This window comes from Actinia tenebrosa, unplaced genomic scaffold (genome assembly GCF_029948245.1).
Source record: "Actinia tenebrosa isolate PJP-AT-01 unplaced genomic scaffold, QUT_ActTen_1.0 PGA_scaffold3__52_contigs__length_22856419, whole genome shotgun sequence".
Classification (NCBI taxonomy): domain Eukaryota; kingdom Metazoa; phylum Cnidaria; class Anthozoa; order Actiniaria; family Actiniidae; genus Actinia; species Actinia tenebrosa.
In genome coordinates this window covers 7,617,189-7,639,046 of record NW_028292580.1, presented here as the reverse complement: position 1 = coordinate 7,639,046, position 21,858 = coordinate 7,617,189, and the positions used below count along the sequence as shown (strand labels likewise).

Genomic DNA, 21,858 nt, shown 5'->3' with positions numbered 1-21,858 from the left:
CTTGCTCAAACCAAGTCACTTTTGATCTTATAATTAACCCCTCCGTGATATAATTGCTGTAATCATTTATTTGATTTTTAATATTTTCATATTCCCTTACTAATGTTTCATTCTTAAACCAATTTTCTTTCTTTTCGATTTGTTCTATTTGCACTTCTAAGTCCTTGTACTCTGTTCGCAGACGTCTTGTCTTAGCTTTTGAAAAAGCAATTGAAACTTTTCTAGCTTCATACTTTATTAACTCCCATCTCAGATTGGGGTTCGTAGTATTATTTTCAAACATATCCTGTTTAGTTCTAAGTATAACATCCTTAACTTTCTTAACATAATTTTCATCATTTAGTAAGGATGTATTCATTTTCCAGAATGATGGTCCATATCTAGTTTCAGGTAATGTTGATAATTTCATGATTAGTGCTGAGTGATCAGTTGCTGGAGCAACAGTTATTTTTATTTTTTCTACTGATGGTTGAAGATAGTCCGAAATAAAAAAATAATCTAATCTACGATACAATCTCTGCTGTTTATGTGTAGCTGTACCCTGTGCATGACCACTCCAAGTGAATCGTTTTGCTTCAGGATTTCTTAAACGCCAAATATCACATAAATCAAGACTTTGTTTTACTGTTTGCAAGTGTTCAATAGATCGACTTTTCAATTTCGGATTCCCACCAACCGTTTCTAATTTTAAATCCATTACGAAATTAAAATCACCTCCCCAAACAATCGCTGTATTACTATCTAATTCGAATTTTTCGAGTTTTTCCACAATGTTTTCAAATAGACCGACTTGTTCTTTCTCTATGTTTGGAAAATATGAGTTTATTAATAAAAACTCTTGTCCTTGTATTATGATTTTTAAAATGATAAAGCGTCCTTCACTATCTATCTCCCTTTCTATGATGTTATAATCTATTTTCGACCCCAGTAATATAGCCACACCTTTGCTATGGCGAGATCCGTGTGAAAATACTATTTCTCCATTAAAGCGATTTTTCCATTGGCATTCAATTTCTACTGAACTATACGTTTCCTGGATAAGATATATACCATTTTCACCTCCATGAGTCTTTAGCCAATTAAAGATTTTTTTGCACTTTTTAGAGTCTCTAATTCCACGGACATTAAGTGATATCATATTACAATTAATGCCTGTTTGCATCATCCTCCTCTTTTAAGAATAAGACCCTAATGTATAACAATAGCAAGATACCAGAAGACAAAATAAAAGTAGCAGTATTGTTTGGTACAAAAAAGATTGAAAATCCAATTTGAAAAACTATCAACAACACTAACACGTAATACACATACAAAACAAAACGAAACAATACAACACTTAACAAACATATTGTCAAAACTATCAAAGGACGCAGCGAGATGAAGCCAAAAATTCCAGGTCTACTTCTGCATATTTAAATTTTTAGAGTAAGACAAAATAGAGAAAAAAAGGGAAAAAAAATCAATAAAATTGAAAAGGAGACGTAATATTTAACTAAGATGAAAGATAAACTTCGCGCAGTATATAAATATTAACTTCTAAAATATATCCAGTAATTAAATACTGTCTTTATATACAGTTCTATAGCTTAAGTTATTTCAGTTTTATACTTAGCTTTACATGAATAATTCTTCCAAGTCCACTTGTTTTGTTATTTTATATGTTTTACCACCTTTTTCTTTTTTAACGAAAATCTTTCCATCCCTAGTTTGAAAGCTGGCCCATTTATATTGCTTTGCTCGCTTCCTCACTTCTGCATACAGCTTCTTTCTTTCAGATGTTAGATGCTCATTTAGGAAAATCTTTTCCGCACCATTTAGCTTTTCGTCATCTCCTTCGTACTTCCTAAGCCTCCATCTCGCCTCATATAAACTCTTCTTATCTTCATAACATTTAAATTTTACCAGGATCGGTCTGGGTTTTATCTTAGAATACTGTCTGTGAACAATATCGATATCGCCACTATCTATCTCCACTTTAACTTCTTTCGCAATTCCTTCGACGATCTCTTCTAAGTCCTCGTTGTCCCACTCGGGAACACCATGAATTTCCAAGTTATATTTCCTTTGGTACTGGCTTATCTCATCTTGATTTTCTTCCAATTGACTCACTCTAGACTTTAAAGCTGATATATCGTTTGTTGTAACATTGCCTACATCGCATTGCTCTTTTAATTCCACTTGAAGCTCATGAATTTTACCAGATTGTTCTTCGAAGGATTCTTTAAGTTTCTCATAATTTTTTTTAAGTTCAGCATATTCATTTATGAGTTTAACTGTGTTGTCTTCTACACTCATTAACTTGGTATAAATCATTTCCAGCGTTGGTTTTTCACTGTCAGTGTTCTTTCCTTCCACGTGTTCTTCGTTCGACATTTTGCAACTTTTTGAAATTGGCGAAGATTCTTGCGATGATACTGAAGAATTTGGTTCTCTTTCTCTCCTTTTCGACATTTAACTTTTCTAGTTCTATGAGATTTTTCTTCTACATATGAATTAAGCAGAAAGTAGACCAGGTTTACGGACTAAAGTTGGACACGTCCGACCACCATGACAGTCGGTCCCAGTCTCGATGGGAGGTGTTTATATAGTGGTGTAGGGAGAAAACAAACCAATAAGAAAATAGCAAGTCGAAAAACAAAAGAGAACAAAAGGATCGAAAATAATAATGGTAGGTGAGAAGTGGCTAATTAAAGGTGAAGCGTTCATTCATCCCGTGCAGATTAACTGTGCCAAGCGAATGAATCAAGCGCATTTCTTTTGTTTTGCGTGAATTATTGCTACCATGTGTTAAGCAAAGACCAAAAACATTAGCATTAGTTTCTGCGTGGTTCGCAGAATTGAAATGTCTAGAAACTGGTTTAGAGAGATTTTTCTTGCGAATATCGTAATTAAGGTGGTCTCTGAAACGATCACCTAATCTTCGTCCAGTTTCCCCAACATACAGCATTTTACAATAAGAGCATTGAATGCAATAGATGATGTTAGATGAAGTGCAGTCAAAGTGATCCTTTATATTAAAGGTAGATTTAGGACCTTTAACAGAGGTACGGGGAGCAACAAAAGGGCAAGTGTAACAAGGTTTGCGAGAACAGCAAAAAGTGCCAGGTTGTTTATCAGAAGGTATTTTGCCTTTAACTAAGAAGGAACGCAGATTGTGGTCTCTCTTAAAAGAAAAGAAAGGGCATTCTTTGAAAATGTCAGAAGTAGTAGGATCAGATTTGAGTAAATTAAAACCACGATTAATGATGGGTTTGACAGAGTTGTTAATGGGATGATAGGTAAACGCGAACGGAATATGGTCTAGGTTTGAGGTGCGAGCCTTAGGAGTAAAAGCAGTATTATGGTCTATGGATGAAGCTTTGTGCATGGCCCAATCGATGATAGTAACTGGATAACCTCGCTTAAAGAACGCATTTCTTGGCATTTGTGAGAAAAATCATCATCGTCACTGCAAAGGTGACATAAACGTAAGATGTGAAAAAGGAATAGAGTTGAGGGTGTGTTTGGGGTGTGAGGAGGAATAAAGTAAATACGAGTGAGAGTCTGTGGGCTTATAATGAATAGTAGTATTGAGATGGTTGGTAGAAATGTTCACAGAAATGTCAAGAAATGTGATGGAAGTCTCACCGATTTCCCATGTAAACTCAAGAGCAGGGTGAAAGGAGTTGATGTAGAGAATGAAAGATTCTAAATCTCGTTTAGAGCAAGAGGTGGCGCCAGTAATATCATCAATGTAGCAACAAAACAGTTCTGGTTTGATACCGTGACAGAGATCAAAAATCTGTTGTTCGACGTAGCCAACGAATAAATTAGCATAGCTAGGACCCATTTTAGTGCCCATAGCTACACTGTTGGTTTGATGAAAAAAATGGTAAAAAAAGGTTTTAATATGGCATGGTAAAGATGAACTCTCTTTTACTTTTGGCGAGTTGAAATGTATAATATTCGAATTGTAGGATTTTAACTGTCTTTTTTTTTACAAGCCATGAATATGACTTTGTAAATATGACTTCGTATAAACAAAGCCGTTAGTATAAATATCAAGTTAGTTCTGAGTTTTTTAATACCTTGTTTTTGGATATTGCAATGGCTCAACAAAGAAAGTTCCGAATTCCGAATGAAGTCATAGAGTGTCCTGTGAGGGCCTATGAAGATCCACAGAAATGCATACAATGGTACAACTACATGAGTAGTATAGGGGATGGGGGTTCCAGCGCAACGACAACCGGAGGATTACCCGTCTAAAGTACCCACCTCGATTCGTACCGCGATTACCCGCATCCCGCGTCTATGTAAGATATGTTAGTCTATATATGGAGTGCGAAGATTGTAAGAGAACTTTTAAGAAAGAAGTGGACTTGAAGAAGCATTTAAAGATGAAGACGAAATGTATGAGCAGCTATGATTGTGGATGTGGTAAGAAGTTTGAGACTAAGGTTAAATTGTTTTGGCATTGTCAGGATTGTGAGTATGACTACGACGATCTGAAAAGGGTCTGGAATTAGGTATAAGATATTTCCTATTATATAGATGGAATCCCAAAGCAATTTCGAAACGGTGTCAATACCCGGTAACGGTGAGATTGACGTTAGACAGTTTTGGCGTCAGTCAGAAAGGAAGGTCAAGAGAACGCTTCGAAAAGGTATAGAAGAATTAGGAGCCCTGAAAGCGAGTATAATGGTAGAAGTGAGTCTATCAAAAGATGAGGTAACGACGACAGCAATGCTGCGATCAAAGTCGTTAGTGATATTAGAGTCCACCAATCTGGATAAGTCACTCAGCGAAGCCTTAGAAGCAATAATGGAGTCGCTGTCTAACTACACGAAAGAAGGATCAGGTTGGACAGTGGAGGAGGTAGAAGGTATGGAGGTTAGCATGGCAAGGTACGTACCAATACGAGGAGGAAGTTACGTGCCCCTACCAACGTGGGTAGAAAGGAAAAAAGCCATAGTCAACGTAAAAAATGACGACAACCGCTGCTTTATGTGGGCAATACGATCCGCGCTGTATCCAGTAGATAAGGATCCCTGTAGGACAAGTAAGTATCCCACAGACGATTTAGAGTGGGATGGTGTGGAATTTCCCATGCAGTTGATAGACATCCCCATATTTGAGGAAATAAACGATTTAGCAATTAACGTTTATGGAGTCAGAGACCAAACGATAGTACCACTAGTGTTGTCAAAGAGTAAAGGAGAACGAATACACCTTTTCTACCACGGCGGACATTATTCGTGGGTTAAACATATTAGCAGACTATTTTACAGACACACCAAACACAAAGGTAAGAAATACTTCTGCGATTGCTGCTTATTATCCTTTACCAGCGTTAAAGCTCTAAAGGAACACGATGAAATATGTCGCGGAGTCGAAGAAGTGGCGCAACGGATCCAGATGCCCACAGATAAGAACCTATCCTACTCAGACCATCAAAAGCAGATGCAGGTGCCTTACGTGATATATGCAGACTTTGAAGCGTTGATAACTAAGGAAGAGCAGAAAAGTGGTGCCACGAATAAGGTGGGATTACACGAGATTTGCTCCTTTGGTTACATAGTAGTCAGATCAGACGGTAAGGCTGACCCTCCTGTAATTTACCGAGGTAAGAACGCAGCTAATGAGTTTCTAGAAGCATTGCGAGAAGAGGAGGAAGAGATAAGAGAACAATTAAGACGTCCAAAGAAGATGGTATTTACCAAAGAGAACCAGGAGGCTTTTACCAAGGCAAAGAAATGCCACATTTGTCAACATACGCTTCTCCAGTTTGGAAGACGAGCCAAGAAAGCGTGGGATGAAGATGGAAAGTATTTAGGAGAAGCTCATTTTAAATGCGGGAAGTATGCTAAAAAGGGTGAGAAGCCGGGAAAGCCCTCCACGCATTGCATTCACTGCCACAAAGCATTTGTTGAGGATTTCTATGTGGATAAGGTTAGAGATCACTGCCACATCACGGGTAAATACAGAGGTGCGGCTCATTGGAAATGTAATATAAACTTCAAAGTAGATCCAGAAATGGAAATACCCGTATTCTTTCACAATTTAAGGGGTTACGACAGTCACTTACTCTTACAAGGAACAGACGGCTCCGAAGTAAAGTGTATACCCAACAACAAAGAAAGGTACATGTCCGTAACCGTAGGCAAGCTGAAGTTCTTAGACTCGCAGCAGTTCATGGCGGACTCCTTAGCAAACTTGGTTAAATACAACACGGAGTTCCCCATTTCCAGTCAATACGGCGCGGAAAGGAAAGGAGTCTACCCATACGAATACATGGACTCCTGGGAGCGATTCGAAGAGCCCCTACCACCCAAAGAGAGATTCTACAGCACCCTAAACGAGTCTGGTATAAAGGACGAGGAGTACCAGCATGCGTTAGATGTGTGGGAAAAGTACTCCTGTGAGAATATGGGAGAATACCACGACATCTACCTACGTTCAGACGTAGTGCTGCTCGCAGATGTTTTCCAAAGCTTTCGAAAGATGGCAATGGAATACTACGGGTTGGATCCAGCGAACTTCTACACGGCTCCTGGACTTAGTTGGAGTGCGCTTCTAAAGAAGACAAACGCGCAACTGGATTTCCTAACGGAATACGACATGTACCGCTTTATGGAAGACGGTATCCGCGGCGGTGTTTGCGGGCCCAGCAGACGATACGCCCGCGCAAACAATCCCACGGTGGAGTACGACCCGGAGAAGCCAACCACATACATCTTCTACTTAGACGCAAACAACCTCTACGGTTGGGCAATGTCGCAGTACTTACCTGTACGCGACTTCGAATGGGACAACATAAAGCCCATAGAGTTTTACCTAAACGTAGGTAAAGAAGACGACAAAGGTTACGTGCTGGAGGTGGACCTGGAATACCCAGAGCACTTGCACGACGCGCACGATGAGTTCCCATTAGCACCAGAAGCAATAGAAATACCATTTAAGCAGCTGAGTCCGCTGCAGAGGGAAATGTGCCCTGGCTACAAACCGTACAGGAAGCTAACGATGAACCTGATGGACAAGCGAAAGTACGTGGTGCATTACCGCAACCTGCAGTTCTATGTGCGCCACGGCTTACGCGTGAAGAAGATCCACCGCGTTTTGAAGTTCACGCAGGAACCATGGATGCGCTCCTACATTGACTTTAACACACAAAAGCGTACGCAGGCAAAGAATGACTTCGAAAAGAACCTGTTTAAACTAATGAACAATAGCGTATTTGGTAAGACAATGGAGAACATCCGCAAGCGCGTAAGCATAAAGATAGCCAGCACCAGAGAGGAAGCAGAAGCATACGTGTCACAGCCTGGATTCGTTAGATACGTAGAAATGTTAAACTTCTACGTGATTCACATGAAGAAAGCGAATCTATTCCTGAATAAACCCGTATACACGGGGTTTACAGTGTTAGACCTATCAAAGCTGCTCATGTATGAGTTTTACTACGACAAGCTAAAACCGAAATACGGTGATAAGTGCCGCCTCTTATACACCGACACCGATTCCTTGATACTAGAGGTGCAGACGGAAGACATTTACGAAGACTGTGTTCCCGACATCGATGAATACGACACCAGCGATTACCCACGCGACCACTTCCTTTACTCCCCTAAAAACAAGAAAGTAATCGGGAAAATGAAGGATGAGATGAAAGGAAAACCCATCGTGGAATACGTGGGCCTGAAACCCAAGATGTACAGCGTGCTAAAGCTGGACGGTGTAGAAAAGAAAGCCAAAGGCGTAAAAAAATACGTGGTTAAGAAGGACATTACGCACGAGTCCTACTTGAAGGTACTGCGTACGCGTAAGGAACAGCGACATAAGATGAACAGCCTGCGCAGCTACGGACATCAAATACACAACGTTACGCAGGAGAAGGTGTCACTGTCTGCATTTGACGGTAAGAGGTGGATGTGTGATGATGGTATCCATACGATAGCATTCGGACATCACACGATAAGCAGTTCTTCTTTGACGAACCCACGAGTGGGACCATCATGAAGATAATACAAGATGGGCTGACCCTTCTTAGCTATCGCACTTCGGATCTGGTAAGTTTCAAAAGACCAATTAGGATCCGTAGCTCTTTTGGATCCTCCTTCTAATTCACCCGGCTCATAGAGATATCGAACCGTGACATCACCTAATTTCTTTTCCTGGGGGAAGACCGCCCTCGAACTTCTGACGTAGGACTTGTGTTCCACGTGTTTCTTTTTTATGGCATCTCTGGGTTTTATTCCCGTAGCCCTGGCCGCCTCGTTGTTCAAAGCCGCGACGACCTGGGGGAGCCGCTGTGTCCATTCCCTGTTGCGTTTGGAGGGATCTTCCAGCTCTTTCCAATACTGGTATCCAAAGAGACGCTCAGCCAGGGTCTTATTGAATCTTTCGACGATGCTCTGACCCCTGTGGTACTCAGCTTCAGCTCTCCTAACCTTAGTGCTGTGGTCTTTCAGGGTCTTAGTAACCACGCCCATGAACTCTGTCCCCGCATCCACTTGCAGCAGCTTAGGCCATTTCAAGACGCGCTTATAAATCCTACCTAGGGCTTCTGCGACTTCCCCAGAATCCTTGCTGGTTATGGGTTCGGCGTCCTTGTATCTGCTTGCGATATCAACTACGGTCAAAGCGTACCTATAGGTCTTTCTTCTCACCTTGTCGTGCGGCAAGAAGAGCAAATCCGCCTGATGAACTTCATTGGGGGTATTTACGGTAAAGCTGGGCCTGGGAATGTACTTAGGCACGGGAAGATAAACCTGCCAGAGGGTTTGTTTTTTCAACCAGTTCTTAGCCGTTTCATCTGATACCCTGGCCGCGGTCGCGAGTTTCTTGATAGCTGACGCTCCTCTCCAATAGCCTTCAGGTCCATAGTAAATCCTCTTGAGTTTGTCCTCAGTTCGGCCCATTATATGAATTCCAGGATGAGATTGATCTTACGTCCATTAAAATCCACCGTCTTTCCGTCCACTTTAATGGTGATGTTTATGCTTTCTACCAAATTAGACAAGTCATAGCTCAAAGAAATGGGAGTGTATTCTACTGGGTCAAATGGATTACCCTTGGGTAGAAACTTGGACATAAGAGAAGACTTTTCTCCATTGTTGTAACTATGGACTAAATCGCAATAGACTTCGTAAGAGGATGCGACTTTCCATTTCACATCATATGTAGTACCGCTATTTATTGTGGTACTAGTAAGACCCAGGAGTTCTACCAATGAACTGTCCTTCAAATTAGCGCTTCCATTATTTTTCTTAAATGTCATTTCATGGGGTAATCCTGTGGTAAGAGTATATCCATGCTTTGCTAGCTCCTTAGCCAGTGTTATAGGTGTGTATTGGGAATCTGGTATTTTTGGTTTGGCGGCATTGTCAACGACAAAGCCATCAATTAAATTATACCAAGAATTGTACAAAGAGCAACTAACCAACCGAACCCTTTCCGCGCGGATGGGAGGATTCAGATAAGTGGTAAAGTCATTCTTGTCGCTTTCCAAAAAGACGATCATTATATTAGATACGCCAAGGCCACGCCTCCTGCCAGCCCTGCGACTCCTACGAAGACCAACTCACTATTTTTTTGTTTCTTAGAAGGCTGGTAGTAATTCTTAAAGTCAGGCTTCTTTAACACCACTGTTGGGTGCGCCTGCGAATAAAGTTTGAAGGCGTAGTCTGTGTTTTCGAAGTTCTTATCCGCCTGCATTTTGTCTTGGTAATTCTTATCCAACCAATCCCTGTAGGCTTGTCTTTTTTTATTCCAAGCCGCCACGTCCCGCTGATATTTCTCCAGCGCTAAGTCGTGCCTTTTTCTTTCGGCGTTAGATTCTGCGTTTTTATCACCGCTAACTAATTTATCCAGATATCTACCGCCATAATTAGCTCCTGTAAATGCTAAAGCTGCAATGACTCCACCTGCGACTAAGCTAACCATTATATGTTAGGCAGGTACTTTTCCTTTCGTAGGTAATCCTTTAGCAAGATAGCCCCGCCAACGGCAGCGGTCATTTTAGCGAAATTAGCGAAGCTCTTGCTTGGGTCTTCAGTAAAGTCTTCTTTGAGCACTTTCTTACCAACCCAACCAATACCCGCAACGATGGAAGTAATGATAGCTGCCTCTTCAACAGTTTTCAACAATGCAGTCGACATTATATTACAAAGCGAGAAGGTCATTCCATTTCAGGGATTTTGTTTTTTCTGACCTCCACAGGTGCGTGATATGTTGGGGCCTCCCACTTTACTTCTGGCTTCATATTCCGCCATTGTAAGTAAAAGCTGCCTGCTGCTATAGCAATTCCTAACGCGCCGATGACATAGCCGGGATTCCAAAAGGATTCGCTTTCGTCCTCCACCTTTTCTTCTTTTTTGGCTTTATTCTTTCTGTTCATCTCCGCGAGCTTCTTTCCCGCGGCAACTCTGCCTGCAGATTTAGGCTTGGTAATCTTCTGCTCCTCCTGAGGTCGTTCTTCGGTGCCACTCATCTTATATCTAAGGACTTGAAGGACTTGACAAGTAACTTGACGATGACTTGACAATGACTTAAGGATGACTTGATTAAGTACTTAAGGACGACTTGACTAAGTACTTAAGGATGACTTAATTAAGTACTTAAGATGACTTGACTAAGTACTTAAGGATGACTTAATTAAGTACTTAAGATGACTTGACTAAGTACTTGACAATGACTTGACTAAGTACTTAAGACGACTTGACAATGACTTGACTAAGTACTTAAGGATGACTTGACTAAGTACTTGACAATGACTTGACTAAGTACTTGATAATGACTTGACTAAGTACTTAAGGATGACTTGACTAAGTACTTGACAATGACTTGACTAAGTACTTGATAATGACTTGACTAAGTACTTGAGGTGACTTAATTATCAGCAAGTGCTGCCTGGAAGACCTTTTCGACTTCTCTGTCCTTCTTGAAGTCCTTCCAAGATGTTCCAAAGGAACCTAGTACCTCTTTCAAGTCAACGTGCTGAGCTACGTGCAAAGCCGCAGAGGCTACTGCCATTAACTTACCGCACTTCAAAGACAACCACCCGCAGGTTATCTTAAGTTCTTGGGATATGACATAGTCATCTCTTATGTCCTTCCGCAGTTGCTCCACATCGTCTATGGGCAGTGCAAGTCCAAGCAATTTAGTCGCAAGTCGGATAGCGGAGTCTGCGACGGCGTCGGTGGTCTTACTTGCAAGGGCAGCCTCGTACCTCTTATGGAACTTTTTGACTTCCTCTTCTGACAACTTGTTAACTTGCTCATGGGTAAGTTCCTTGCCTATCATTTCTTTACACTTCCCCGAAGACACAAGGATGTTGAGTTGTTCCTTAAGGTTACTTTCGTCTAACTGTGTGGGGACTTCATCTAAGAGCTGCTCAATCTCCATATACATTAGGAGTTAAAGGTCTTTATTGAATACGGAAACCTCAAAGAGAAGATCATCTTGGAATGTTGATGCGTCTTTAAATGCCGCATGTATTCATGCAACTTTTCCTTGGATATCTCACCGCCGTAGTCAGAAAGAATGGTTTCCAGGTCAGACTTACTGGGTGTATAAAATACGACCAGGGAGCCTATGTTTTCCCTGAAGGGTTTAGAGACACTGGTAAGCTGCTGCGAGATCAACCAAACGCTAATGTTGTCATGTCTGCCGCTGAAGGCGAGCTTCACTAATTCGGAAGTGCGTCTTTTTACGTCGTCCCCGCAGGCAATGTCATCCAGTATGAGTAAAGTCTGTGTATCTTTAGGGAATTGTTTGTGCCAAAACTTCAAATGGCTGGATAACTCGTTAGGGTCCAATATGTCCACAAAGAAGTCGTCATCTTTCACTCCTATGCCTTCCCAGGTGCGGTTATTTACGTAGGTGGGGCATAATAACACTATGTAGTCGAAGCGGTATCTAAAGGGTCCTAATAGCTGCTCCACGATGAACTGGGTCTTTCCACAGCCGGTGGGTCCTACTATCAGAGCATTACAAGGTATGTGATCTGGGTTCATATATAGATGGAACCAGTGGAAGCAGTAATAAGGATTACCGCCGATGCAAAGGATAAAAAAGACACCATAGAAATGCAAAGGGAAGAGATAGACCGGTTAAAAGAGCGTGTGCAGGAATTGTATGATGAAATGTGTAGTCAGAAGCGTGCAGAACGGTTTGGTGCGGTCTTAACGATAGCGGGTTGGGCTGCGGAGTCCGTTAAGGACTTCATTCAATATCCTCCATAGAACCTCATCGTCGTTGCTGGCGTAGCATTTCCGCCTTCTGTAGCAGCGCATCTTTCATACGCATTTCAGCATAGCAACTGAAAGTACGTGCTTGTGATGGATCGTATAAGCACTGCCACAAGTGTTGTTCCTTCCTGACGCAGCCACACTTATCGCAAGTGTCGTTCCAGTAGTCTACGTTCTCCCAGGCGACCTTTTCAAATGTGACGTCGAAGTTCACAAAGAGGTTGTCTATTTCTTTTTTCTGGTCGTTTAATTGCCTTACCGTGTCGACTGGACAACAACGTTCTGCTACGTCGCCATGCTCTTCGCAGGCGACTTCTGAAAGGTCGTATCGTTTACATTTGTATTTGTGCCAGGCATCTTCAAAGGATGCGTTGCAGCTTTTGCAAAGAGATTTGAGGCAGACTCTGTGTTCCATGTGGTATGCTAGTGCTTGAGGAGAGCTTAGTACCTTGTTGCATTCTTCGCAAGTAAGGTTGTGTGCGTTGTTTCGGCGACAGACTTTGTTTTTGACGTGGTAGGAACAAGCTTGCGCGGTAGCAAAGGTCTTATTGCAATGTTCGCATGTCGTTTCTGTCGCGCGTTGCTTAAAGCAGACCTTGTTTTTGACGTGGTAGGAACGAGCTTGGCTGGTCGTAAAGGTCTTATTGCAATGTTCGCATGTCGTTGCTGCGCGTTGCTTAAAGCAGACCTTGTTTTCGGTGTGATAGTTAAGTCGCTGTAAGGAACTGAATCGTTTGTTGCAATCGTTGCACGTCATTATAGTAGGGTGTTCTTTATGCCTTATTAATGATCCTACTTCGTTGTTGCTGATAGGGTAGGGTCTCTTAAGGCCTTTAGTTTTAATGTCATTATTTCTTAATGTTTTGAATGTTATTAGGCTAATATTCTTAGGGCCTTTAGTTTTAATGATACCTTATTATTCTTTAATGATATCTTATTAACATTACTTAATATAATAAATAAGAAGAGGATAATATGAAGGACCCTAAGATAAGTCTTTACGTAACGTATCCTAAGAAAGAATAATAAGATATTATTAAGATCTCCTTACATCAAAGTTAAGGCGCAGGAGCCTGGAAGGAATTCTAGTTACCCTTTCAATATATGGACTGCATTACATGTGAACTACCTGCCGACTGCATAATTCGTGAGGAGAAAAAATACACCTGTCCTCATTGTAATAAGGTATTCCCCGAAGGATCCTTTGTTGGGCATTGGTGTCCCACAGATCCTAAAACACAAAAAACTTTAGTTCACAAAGAGGATCTGTAAGGTATGTATATGGAGCGACTGCGATACCGTCCCATAAGCACCCTTTGCGGTGACTGCGGTCAAAAGCTGTCCACCCTCCAAGCCTTACAATATCACCGCGACAACAGGGTCTGTCTAAATAACTACTGCCGCCGCTGTGATGAGCCCTTCTTTGAAGAGAACTGGCATAAGTACCGCTGCCGCCGTTACCACCTAGAAGGTATTGCCTGCGAAACCCACGGTGACATAGCCGAACGCTGTTGCCCCCTTGAAACCTCCCGGGCGCTGACAAAGCGTAAGAAGGAAATTGACCAAACCTTTGTAGGCTTTGACGACGTTGAGGGCGTTAAATGGGAGGACAGGGAACACTGGGAGGCTATTTGCGATCGCTGCGGCTGTCAACGGAGTGGACAACATATTTGGTGCTGTCTATACGACGGACCACGTCCTTTAGACCATTACCTGGCGGTACGAAAGGCTTGGAAAAATGAGAAAGATATATGATTCCTCAAATCGCAGCATTCGTAGGAGGCGTCTTAATTACCGTATCCGCTTACCAGATAACAGAAAAAATGAGGTCCGCCGTAGCAGACCAATACTTAACCGCCCATGAGGATGACTTCTAATCACACAGAGGATTAGCATCTACCTTCCTTTCAACGTCGAACTTCCATCGACCGCTGACCTTACCATAGCTGCGTATGTGTGTGAATTCCTCACCTTGAAGGACATACCGCACGCAGTCCGGTGCCCACAGTGTGCACTCTTTACCGTCGTGTTCCAAGACCAACCTTAAACGGCTAATGTCTTCGAACACAACATAATTTTTTATTCTGTATGAAATGCCTTGGACTAATTCACGCCAGTGTGTCTGTTCAACTATCATTATATCTATGAAACATTCTTTGGTGTGTATGTAAAGTATTTTGGGATTTGAAGGACTTAACACACCAAGGACAAGGGATGCGAATACCGGCAGCATAGGCGTCGATCTCCCTACATATAAGGTCGTAATCATTGCACACCATAGTTAGATAACCATTTGCTTCGTATTGTGCGAGTAATGCCTCTTGTTTTGAGGATAATACGCCGTTACCCTTAGGTGTCTTCAACTCCAAGCATAACCCATTATATTTTTTATGTGCATTGAGAACTAAGATGTCAGGCTGACCTGCCTGGTAACCTTTCTGCCAACATACTATTCTTTTGCTAGCTGAGTCCTGTAGTTCTCCAAGACCTGGTGCTAGCAGTAGGATAGGGTGGAATCGACGTATGTAGTTTACGACCTTCTTATGCAGGTCAAATTCATTTTCTATTTTGAATATTAACTTATTAGGACTGTCAAAGCGCCGCTCTATTTCATACTTACCTGTTTTCCTGAGGGTAGGGAGAACATCGCCTAACACCCAGTTTCTGAACTCCTTAGCTACGGACTTTTCAGATCCGAATATTAACTCATAAAGACCCATTTCAGTGATGTAAACGGTATGTGGTTGCGCATTAGGGGTGTCAGTCAGATTGACACCCTTTATAGACCCTAAAGTTACCTTGTTTTCCTCTGAGACGTGTGCTCTAGCTGCATCCCTAGAGTTAACGTAACCCAACGCCAAAGCCACCTCCTTCGCTTTGAAATAAAGTTTATCGCCTTGCACTATGCATTGCAGTTTGGTGTTGTTGTTTTTGAATACGCGAAGCATTATATACGTAAGGGATATTTTTATCCTTTCTTGGATGAGGGAGCGCAGCGCATTAATATGCAACACTCTTTAGCTGATTCATTTCTACGCTCAGTTGCGCGTCAGAGACCACAAAGACGTATGCGTTGATCTTGTCTGAGTCGCCTGCACTAGTGTTTAAGTCACGCTTGATTTCCAGGGTAATGCCGTCCTGGGTATTTACCAGACGCAATCCCTGTCCATGTAAATCCTCGTCGTCGGTGGTTCGCATGTCAATCCACAATGCATACTTATCGGTAAAGAACTCACCGGGTGCAACTTGATCCCCAAACTTTCTTTTTATTTCCCTGTAGATGTCTGAGGGCTTCATTCCCTGCGAATACACCTTATTTGGAACTCCATTGATGCTAATCCCGACATTGGTGATGTTGGGGTTATGAAAGGCTTCAGAGTCGCGCTTACCAGCTTCATAAGGTTTGATAAATACCAACATCAGCCCTGTAAGACTACGACGTGGTAAATTAATGCTCTGAGTAATTACCGCGTCTGTCTTATCCAGGAAACTAAAGGTTTTATACATTACCGCGTGGTCATACAAGAAAGCCTTTCCGGAGCTGTATTCCATGCCAGCGCTGCGTGCTAGATCTTCGGAATGTATGGTTTCATACTGCAATTCCAGGTTGGTAATGGCATATGGAGGAATACTTCCCGACAACGCAGTGCTTAACCCGCCAATGATGTTAGTTATGTTGGCTAAGGTCACTTCAAACTGCAACTCACTCAACTGTCTAGGATAATAAACTCCGTGGCTGGTAATAGCCTCAAAGTCCAATGGTATTACGTATTTAGTACCATAGGCTGTTTTAATGGCCTTTGCATCTGCCACTGCGGTTTCTCCGCTGCCGTCAGTAGGTTGTGTCTTGGTAGGAGTCCTAACCTTACGTAAGATTGTGCTACCAATACCCTGCTCTATCTTTTGTGCCCTTTCGAATGCAGTCAACCACAGATCTTTGTAAGTGGTGTATAGGTCATAGTTGTTTAAGTCTAAGAGGGATTCCCCGGCAAACTTTACTCGCATCTTTGAGACGATGTTGCGACCAAGGTTGTTAACGATAATCCTTTCATCTGCGACGGTAGGTTGCACCGTCAAATCAAACCTTAACGCCAAGGTACCAGGAACTAACACTAGGTTATCCGTTAGGCGGGGCACGCCTACGTACAAGGTTTCTCCAGGCTTTGCGCTAGAAGGCGTGAATGTAACCCGGTGAAAGGTGCGTTCTGCTTTCAGTCCGCCAACCTGCTTAGGTAATATATTGGGGTTTAACTTTGAGCTTATCATATATAATGGAAGTAGAAGGAACAGATTTTGATCCCACCACTGAAGAAGGTCAAGTCGATATTAACGACGAAGAATACGACGCATGGACTAAAGGCCTGGAAACCGACCCCTTAATCTACGACGCAGCCTTACACGATAAATATGGTAGTAGATGGAAAAGCGCCAAGGCCACCTTAAATCGCATGTGGAAATCAAGACACCACGGCAAACCCATCCCTGAGTACTTGGAGCTTCAAAACATGGGTGAAGCAACCGCGCGGGAAACTGTAGAGTGGGCAATGCAAGAGCTAAATGAGCGTTATTCCCGTTTCGATGCTGACGACGTAAGGCTCACAGAACGCGGAAACAAAGTCCTCATAAGCGTCCAGGACCTGAGATATCCTGACAAAGACCGCTGGACGAAACCACAACCCCTCTTTGATAAAGATGGTGAAGTTAGGGGTGACGTCTCAAGATTAAAAGGCTTCCAGCGTGCCACTAGAAGCATGTTAGAAAGGTTGGAAACCCTGAATGAAAAGGTCGCGCTAGAAAAGCGCGTCGAAGGACTACAAGAAACGTTGGAAGAAAGGGAAGCAGATTATATGCGACAAAACCGACTACTCCTTGATGCTCAAAAGAGAGAAGTTGACGACAAGAACCAAAGAATAATGGAAATGAGAGAACAAAGAAACAAAGCCCTACGCGATAGGGACCAAGCTCAAAAGGCCTTTGAACTTGCCTTGCAAGACCTAGACATAAACAAGGAAGAAGCTAGGAACTTACGTACCACCATAGCTAACTCTTTAGAGGAACGGCGGCAGTTGGTTGCTGAAATCAATGCTAAAGAAGAACAAATCCGGCAAAGAGATCAGGCTATTGAAGACCTGGAGGGACAAATAGAGCGGCAGCAGGAAATAGTTGCGGACCAAAATCGTCCCGAAGAGGAAAGGGAAGCTGCTCAAAAGGAAGTAGGAACCCTTCAGGAGCGCCTTGCAGAATTACATGCGCAAAAGGAAAACCTGGAAAGAGAATTGGGGCTTACCACCAAGGAAAAGGTAAAAAGAGCCCTTTTGAAGTATGGTATTCCACTGGCATTCGCGGTCGCTATTTCGAGCGTAGTAGGCGTGATCTTTTCTGCGCTTAAGGCTACAGGCGCAGGCGTAAAAAAATTAGGCAATGGACTGACGGCCTTAGGAAAAAAGATGGCAGCCGGTTTGCCTGGGCTGCTGGGTTCGGTCGTTTCCTTGGCACTTAGGGCCGGCGGAGAACTATTGAAGTTCGTGGGGAATAACGTTTGGATCTTGGTAGTAGCTATTGGCGTGGTACTCTTGAAGAAGATGAAGGGTTAATCTTATCTGGGTACGTTACTGGTGGCTTATCGTTGTCGGGTGTCCGAAGCGTCCTCAACGGGGGATAAGTAAAGATAGTATTCGCGCCGCCTTGATAATTTGGTATCAAGGGTATGGCAGTCATGGTGCTAATGGTCTTATAACTCCAAGTAGCATTTTTGTGATGAGCTCGATTAATCATAGCGATACCAGGGTACCCCGAACGTATCATGTCGTCTGGACAAAATTGAAGCTTTGCATATTGACAATTAACTATCATGTGAAACGTTACTGGCGCCATATTTTCTAAACTTCTGGGGGCTTCATACGTAAAATGAGCTAAGTTCCTATTATTATCTTTTTTTCTGTAAGGTAATAATGGTTGGTTATTCTCGTCAATAATCCTAAACCTAACGTTAGCGCTATTAAATGCGCTAACGTTAGTGGTGCATATGATTAACCCCAACCCTCCAACTCTAACCCACGTGCAAATGTCTATCCATTCGTCACCCTGATGCCAATATTCCTTCAGGTAATGAAAAAACCAATCTTCTTTTACGTGTGGGTTCATATATTTAAAGGCTAAGCACCGTAAGAGTGCTAATGGTCTTGTGATTATAGGCTGTATCCCTTTGATCTTCTATGCTATTTACACAAACGCTCCCAGTATCATCTACACGCATTTGCAGCTTTACCTTCCCATGGCAATCAGTAACCATATGAAAAGTCCAAACCGATAAATTCTCGGTGCTATGCGCCGGCGGCTCTACGGAGAAATGCGTAGGCTCCCTGTTGTTTGTCTTCGCGCGCATGGGCTGCAGTATTCCATTGTCATCCAGGAACCTAAAGCCGACGTTGGCGTGGCTGGCAGATCCAATGCAAATACTACAAAGAATTAACTTCTTTCCTGAGTAGTTCAAATTCACTGACATACCCGTAACATCAACCCAAGAGCTCTGGGTGTATTTTTTCTCGCCTGTGTAAGTCGTATAAACGCAATCTACTCCAGCCATGTAGGGGTTATTCATCGCCATATATAATAACTAAGACCAACACCCGCGGCGGCTAAGCCGGCTTTTAGCAAGTTATGGTCGTATTCCTCAGGTATCGTAGGCATAACATGGACCTTCTTAACTACGGGTAGCTTCGCTTCGTGTGACTTTTTTGGTTTCTCTACGAAGTGAGGAATGCTCTTGGTCATGTCAGAGTTCACGTCATTCACCCCAAACTTCATATCCTTAGTAGCTCGCTGCAGCTTATTGTTATAACCCACAACGGAATTGGTGTTAATAACCAAATTACTCGGCATTAACCAACAACCAGGCGACAAAGCGTAATCCAGTCGCACTTTAGACTGCTGCACCGCCAATTGATATCTCTGCACTGACTTGGATATGTCATTTTCTGTTATTGCAGACTCAAATAAAGTTAGGAATTCTTCTTGTGTTTCCCGCGAAGCGCCTTGGGATCCAATGATGGGGCTGCGGGTATTTACCTGCGCTCCTAAGATACAGTACACGAATGCTTCAATGCTGCGGTTGATCCTGGCTAGGTTCCTTAAACCTTTTCCTTTCATCAGCACGAATGGATCCCAAGTGCCGAGGTAGTTCGATTGAATTCTGGTAATTAAAGAATTATTACTCTTATCACCGCCCATATCACCGAACTCTAACTCACCACTTGGATATTCCTGATGTCCGTAGTCGGCTGGCTTCTCACCGTTGGCACCCCAAACGTAAACTATACCCAGCCCATGCGTCTTACCCTCTTTGTAACGAAAATCTTTTTGCTGTGGTTTGAACTCATTAATTAACCTTTCCAGGGCTGCGGCGTCATATCGATTATTCAATGGATTAAATGCCTTATCTCCCGGTAAAGGTACATTAAGTTCCTTCAACAACCTCCTTACCGTAAAGGCAACGTGAAACCGCATAAATGAAATGTGAAACATATCCGCGGCAACACCACAACCTTTAGTGGCAGCCCAGACAGCAAAGTTTAACTGCTGTGGCCAATATCGCATATTGGGTCCTGCTAACCATTCCCTGGCCTCTTTACCTGACGTATGCTTTAACATCGTATCCCCATAGATATTCCTTACTACTATATCAAATGATTGCTTACCCACTGAAATCTTCAGGAACGTTACCATTGTTTCAAATTCGTTTACACCACCTTCAGCATCGTAAAATGGGTAATCTTCCTTGTTCATTAATAAATCCCTTGGGAAATTAGGCTGTACAACCGGTAAATGCTTCACCTGATCGACCAGCGTAGGTTTTAAATCCTCATTGCTGTACATTCTTTCACCGTTATAGTAAATCCCATCGGGTCTTCTTTCGAACTTACTAGCACCCGCATGTGGAAACCTTTTCCTAAATTCTCTCCAATTCCAGTATTTTTGGTTGTCCTGTATATCATTCCCAAAAGCGTCGTACATTATATATATAATGGATGTTATAGCATCAGCACCTCCTCTCTATCCTGATTTACCTAATGAATTGAATGCCGAGAACTTCCGCTTGAATAAGGCAAATCTAATCCTGGCTTACTTGGAAGGGCAAACGAAACACTACGAAAAAGTCCGAAAAAAGTACGTCAGAGCCCGAAGCATTTTACATAAAATCGCAATAACTTCCGGCTCCATGTCCGTGGCATTAACAGGCACTGGCGTTGCTACTTCGCTTACTGGACCTGGGGTAATTGTTGGAGTTCCTTTAGCTAGCGTCGGCGCCGCCTGCGGCATCGTTTCCGCTGTTACAACAGGCATTATGAAACAGTTGTCAAGCAAAATATCCAAGCATGACACGACAATAGCTCTGTCAAAGGCTAAAGTAAATACTATCACTGACCTTGTCTCAAAGGCTTTGTGTGACAGAAAGATAGATGATGTAGAATTCTCGCTTATTCTAGCTGAAGAGGAAAAGTATGAGAAATTAAAGTCGGATGTAAGAAATAAAAAAACAATTGTAAGAGATCTTTCCGAGGAATCTCGCAAAAAGATCTACCAAGAAGCAAAAGAAGAGCTTCAAAGAAAACTCGCTCAGTAAAGATTTGCTTTGAAAAGAGCGTGACAGGATTCTATTTGCATATTGAACGCCGGCTGTCATATGCAAATTGACTGAATTACATCATCGCCTTGGAATCCATTCTAACAGGGGGTGGTTGGGGTCAATTTTGTAAAATATTTCATAGATTACGTCAGGGTAATAAGGAATATCCTTATTCAGCTGACAAAACATCCACTCGGCTCTGCTCATATCAGAAACCTCAGGAATAGACTTACCGGTAATTTCAGACAAAAGATAGGGAATAGCTTTGTAATACTTCCCTAGCTTTAATTTTTCTAGCGTTTTCCGCAGGCTTTGTGGCGTTGGCTCTTCTAAGTGGTCTATAATTCTTTCCATTACTTCGTTATCTAAATATACTGGCTGATGACCTTGTATGTGACTCATCCAGTCTCTGAAGTATTTTATTCTTTTGTATGGAGTCTTCTTACGACCTCCATTAGCGTAATACTGCTCTCTGGTGGCATTTGGTACAGCATTACGAATATTCTTACCACACTCGTAACACTGTGCTGACGTGTCATCTTCTATTTGCATTTTTTTACCACAACAAATATACTTATTTGGCTTAGTAGGTACAAACTTGGGTTTTAAGCACTTTATACAGAAGTCAAAAACAAACTCTTTACAATCTTCACACTCCATATATAGACTAACATATCTTACATAGACGCGGGATGCGGGTAATCGCGGTACGAATCGAGGTGGGTACTTTAGGCGGGTAATCCTCCGGTTGTCGTTGCGCTGGAACCCCCATCCCCTATACTACTACATGAAAACATATTTTCCAAGATTTTTGAATAGAGAACACATTCAATGATAAATTCACTTTTTTGTTTTTGAAAATCTACAATCGTAAAAGCACAATAAACTTATATTGTATTGCATAAATAAATGTCCAAAATGCTGTATTGAATGTGTTGTAGTCTAGTGTCTGCACCAAAACGCTAATGAAAGTTTGAATACGTTAATGAATCCACGCAAACATAT

General features: G+C 42.3%; 2 protein-coding genes across 2 annotated transcripts in view; one reads left to right on the top strand and one right to left on the bottom strand.

Annotated features, from left to right (window-relative positions):
* LOC116300693 (general transcription factor IIH subunit 4) overlaps window positions 1-21,858 on the top strand; it is a 45,173-nt gene that overhangs the window by 12,521 nt on the left and 10,794 nt on the right. The window lies entirely within an intron of this gene.
* LOC148908388 (uncharacterized) lies at window positions 13,203-21,405 on the bottom strand. Its single transcript, XM_089035192.1, has 3 exons — window positions 21,087-21,405; window positions 20,653-20,713; window positions 13,203-13,458 (listed from the first exon to the last, which is right to left on the bottom strand). The coding sequence occupies exons 1-3, from the start codon at window positions 21,403-21,405 to the stop codon at window positions 13,353-13,355; spliced, it is 486 nt and encodes a 161-aa protein (XP_088891318.1). The 3' UTR covers window positions 13,203-13,352.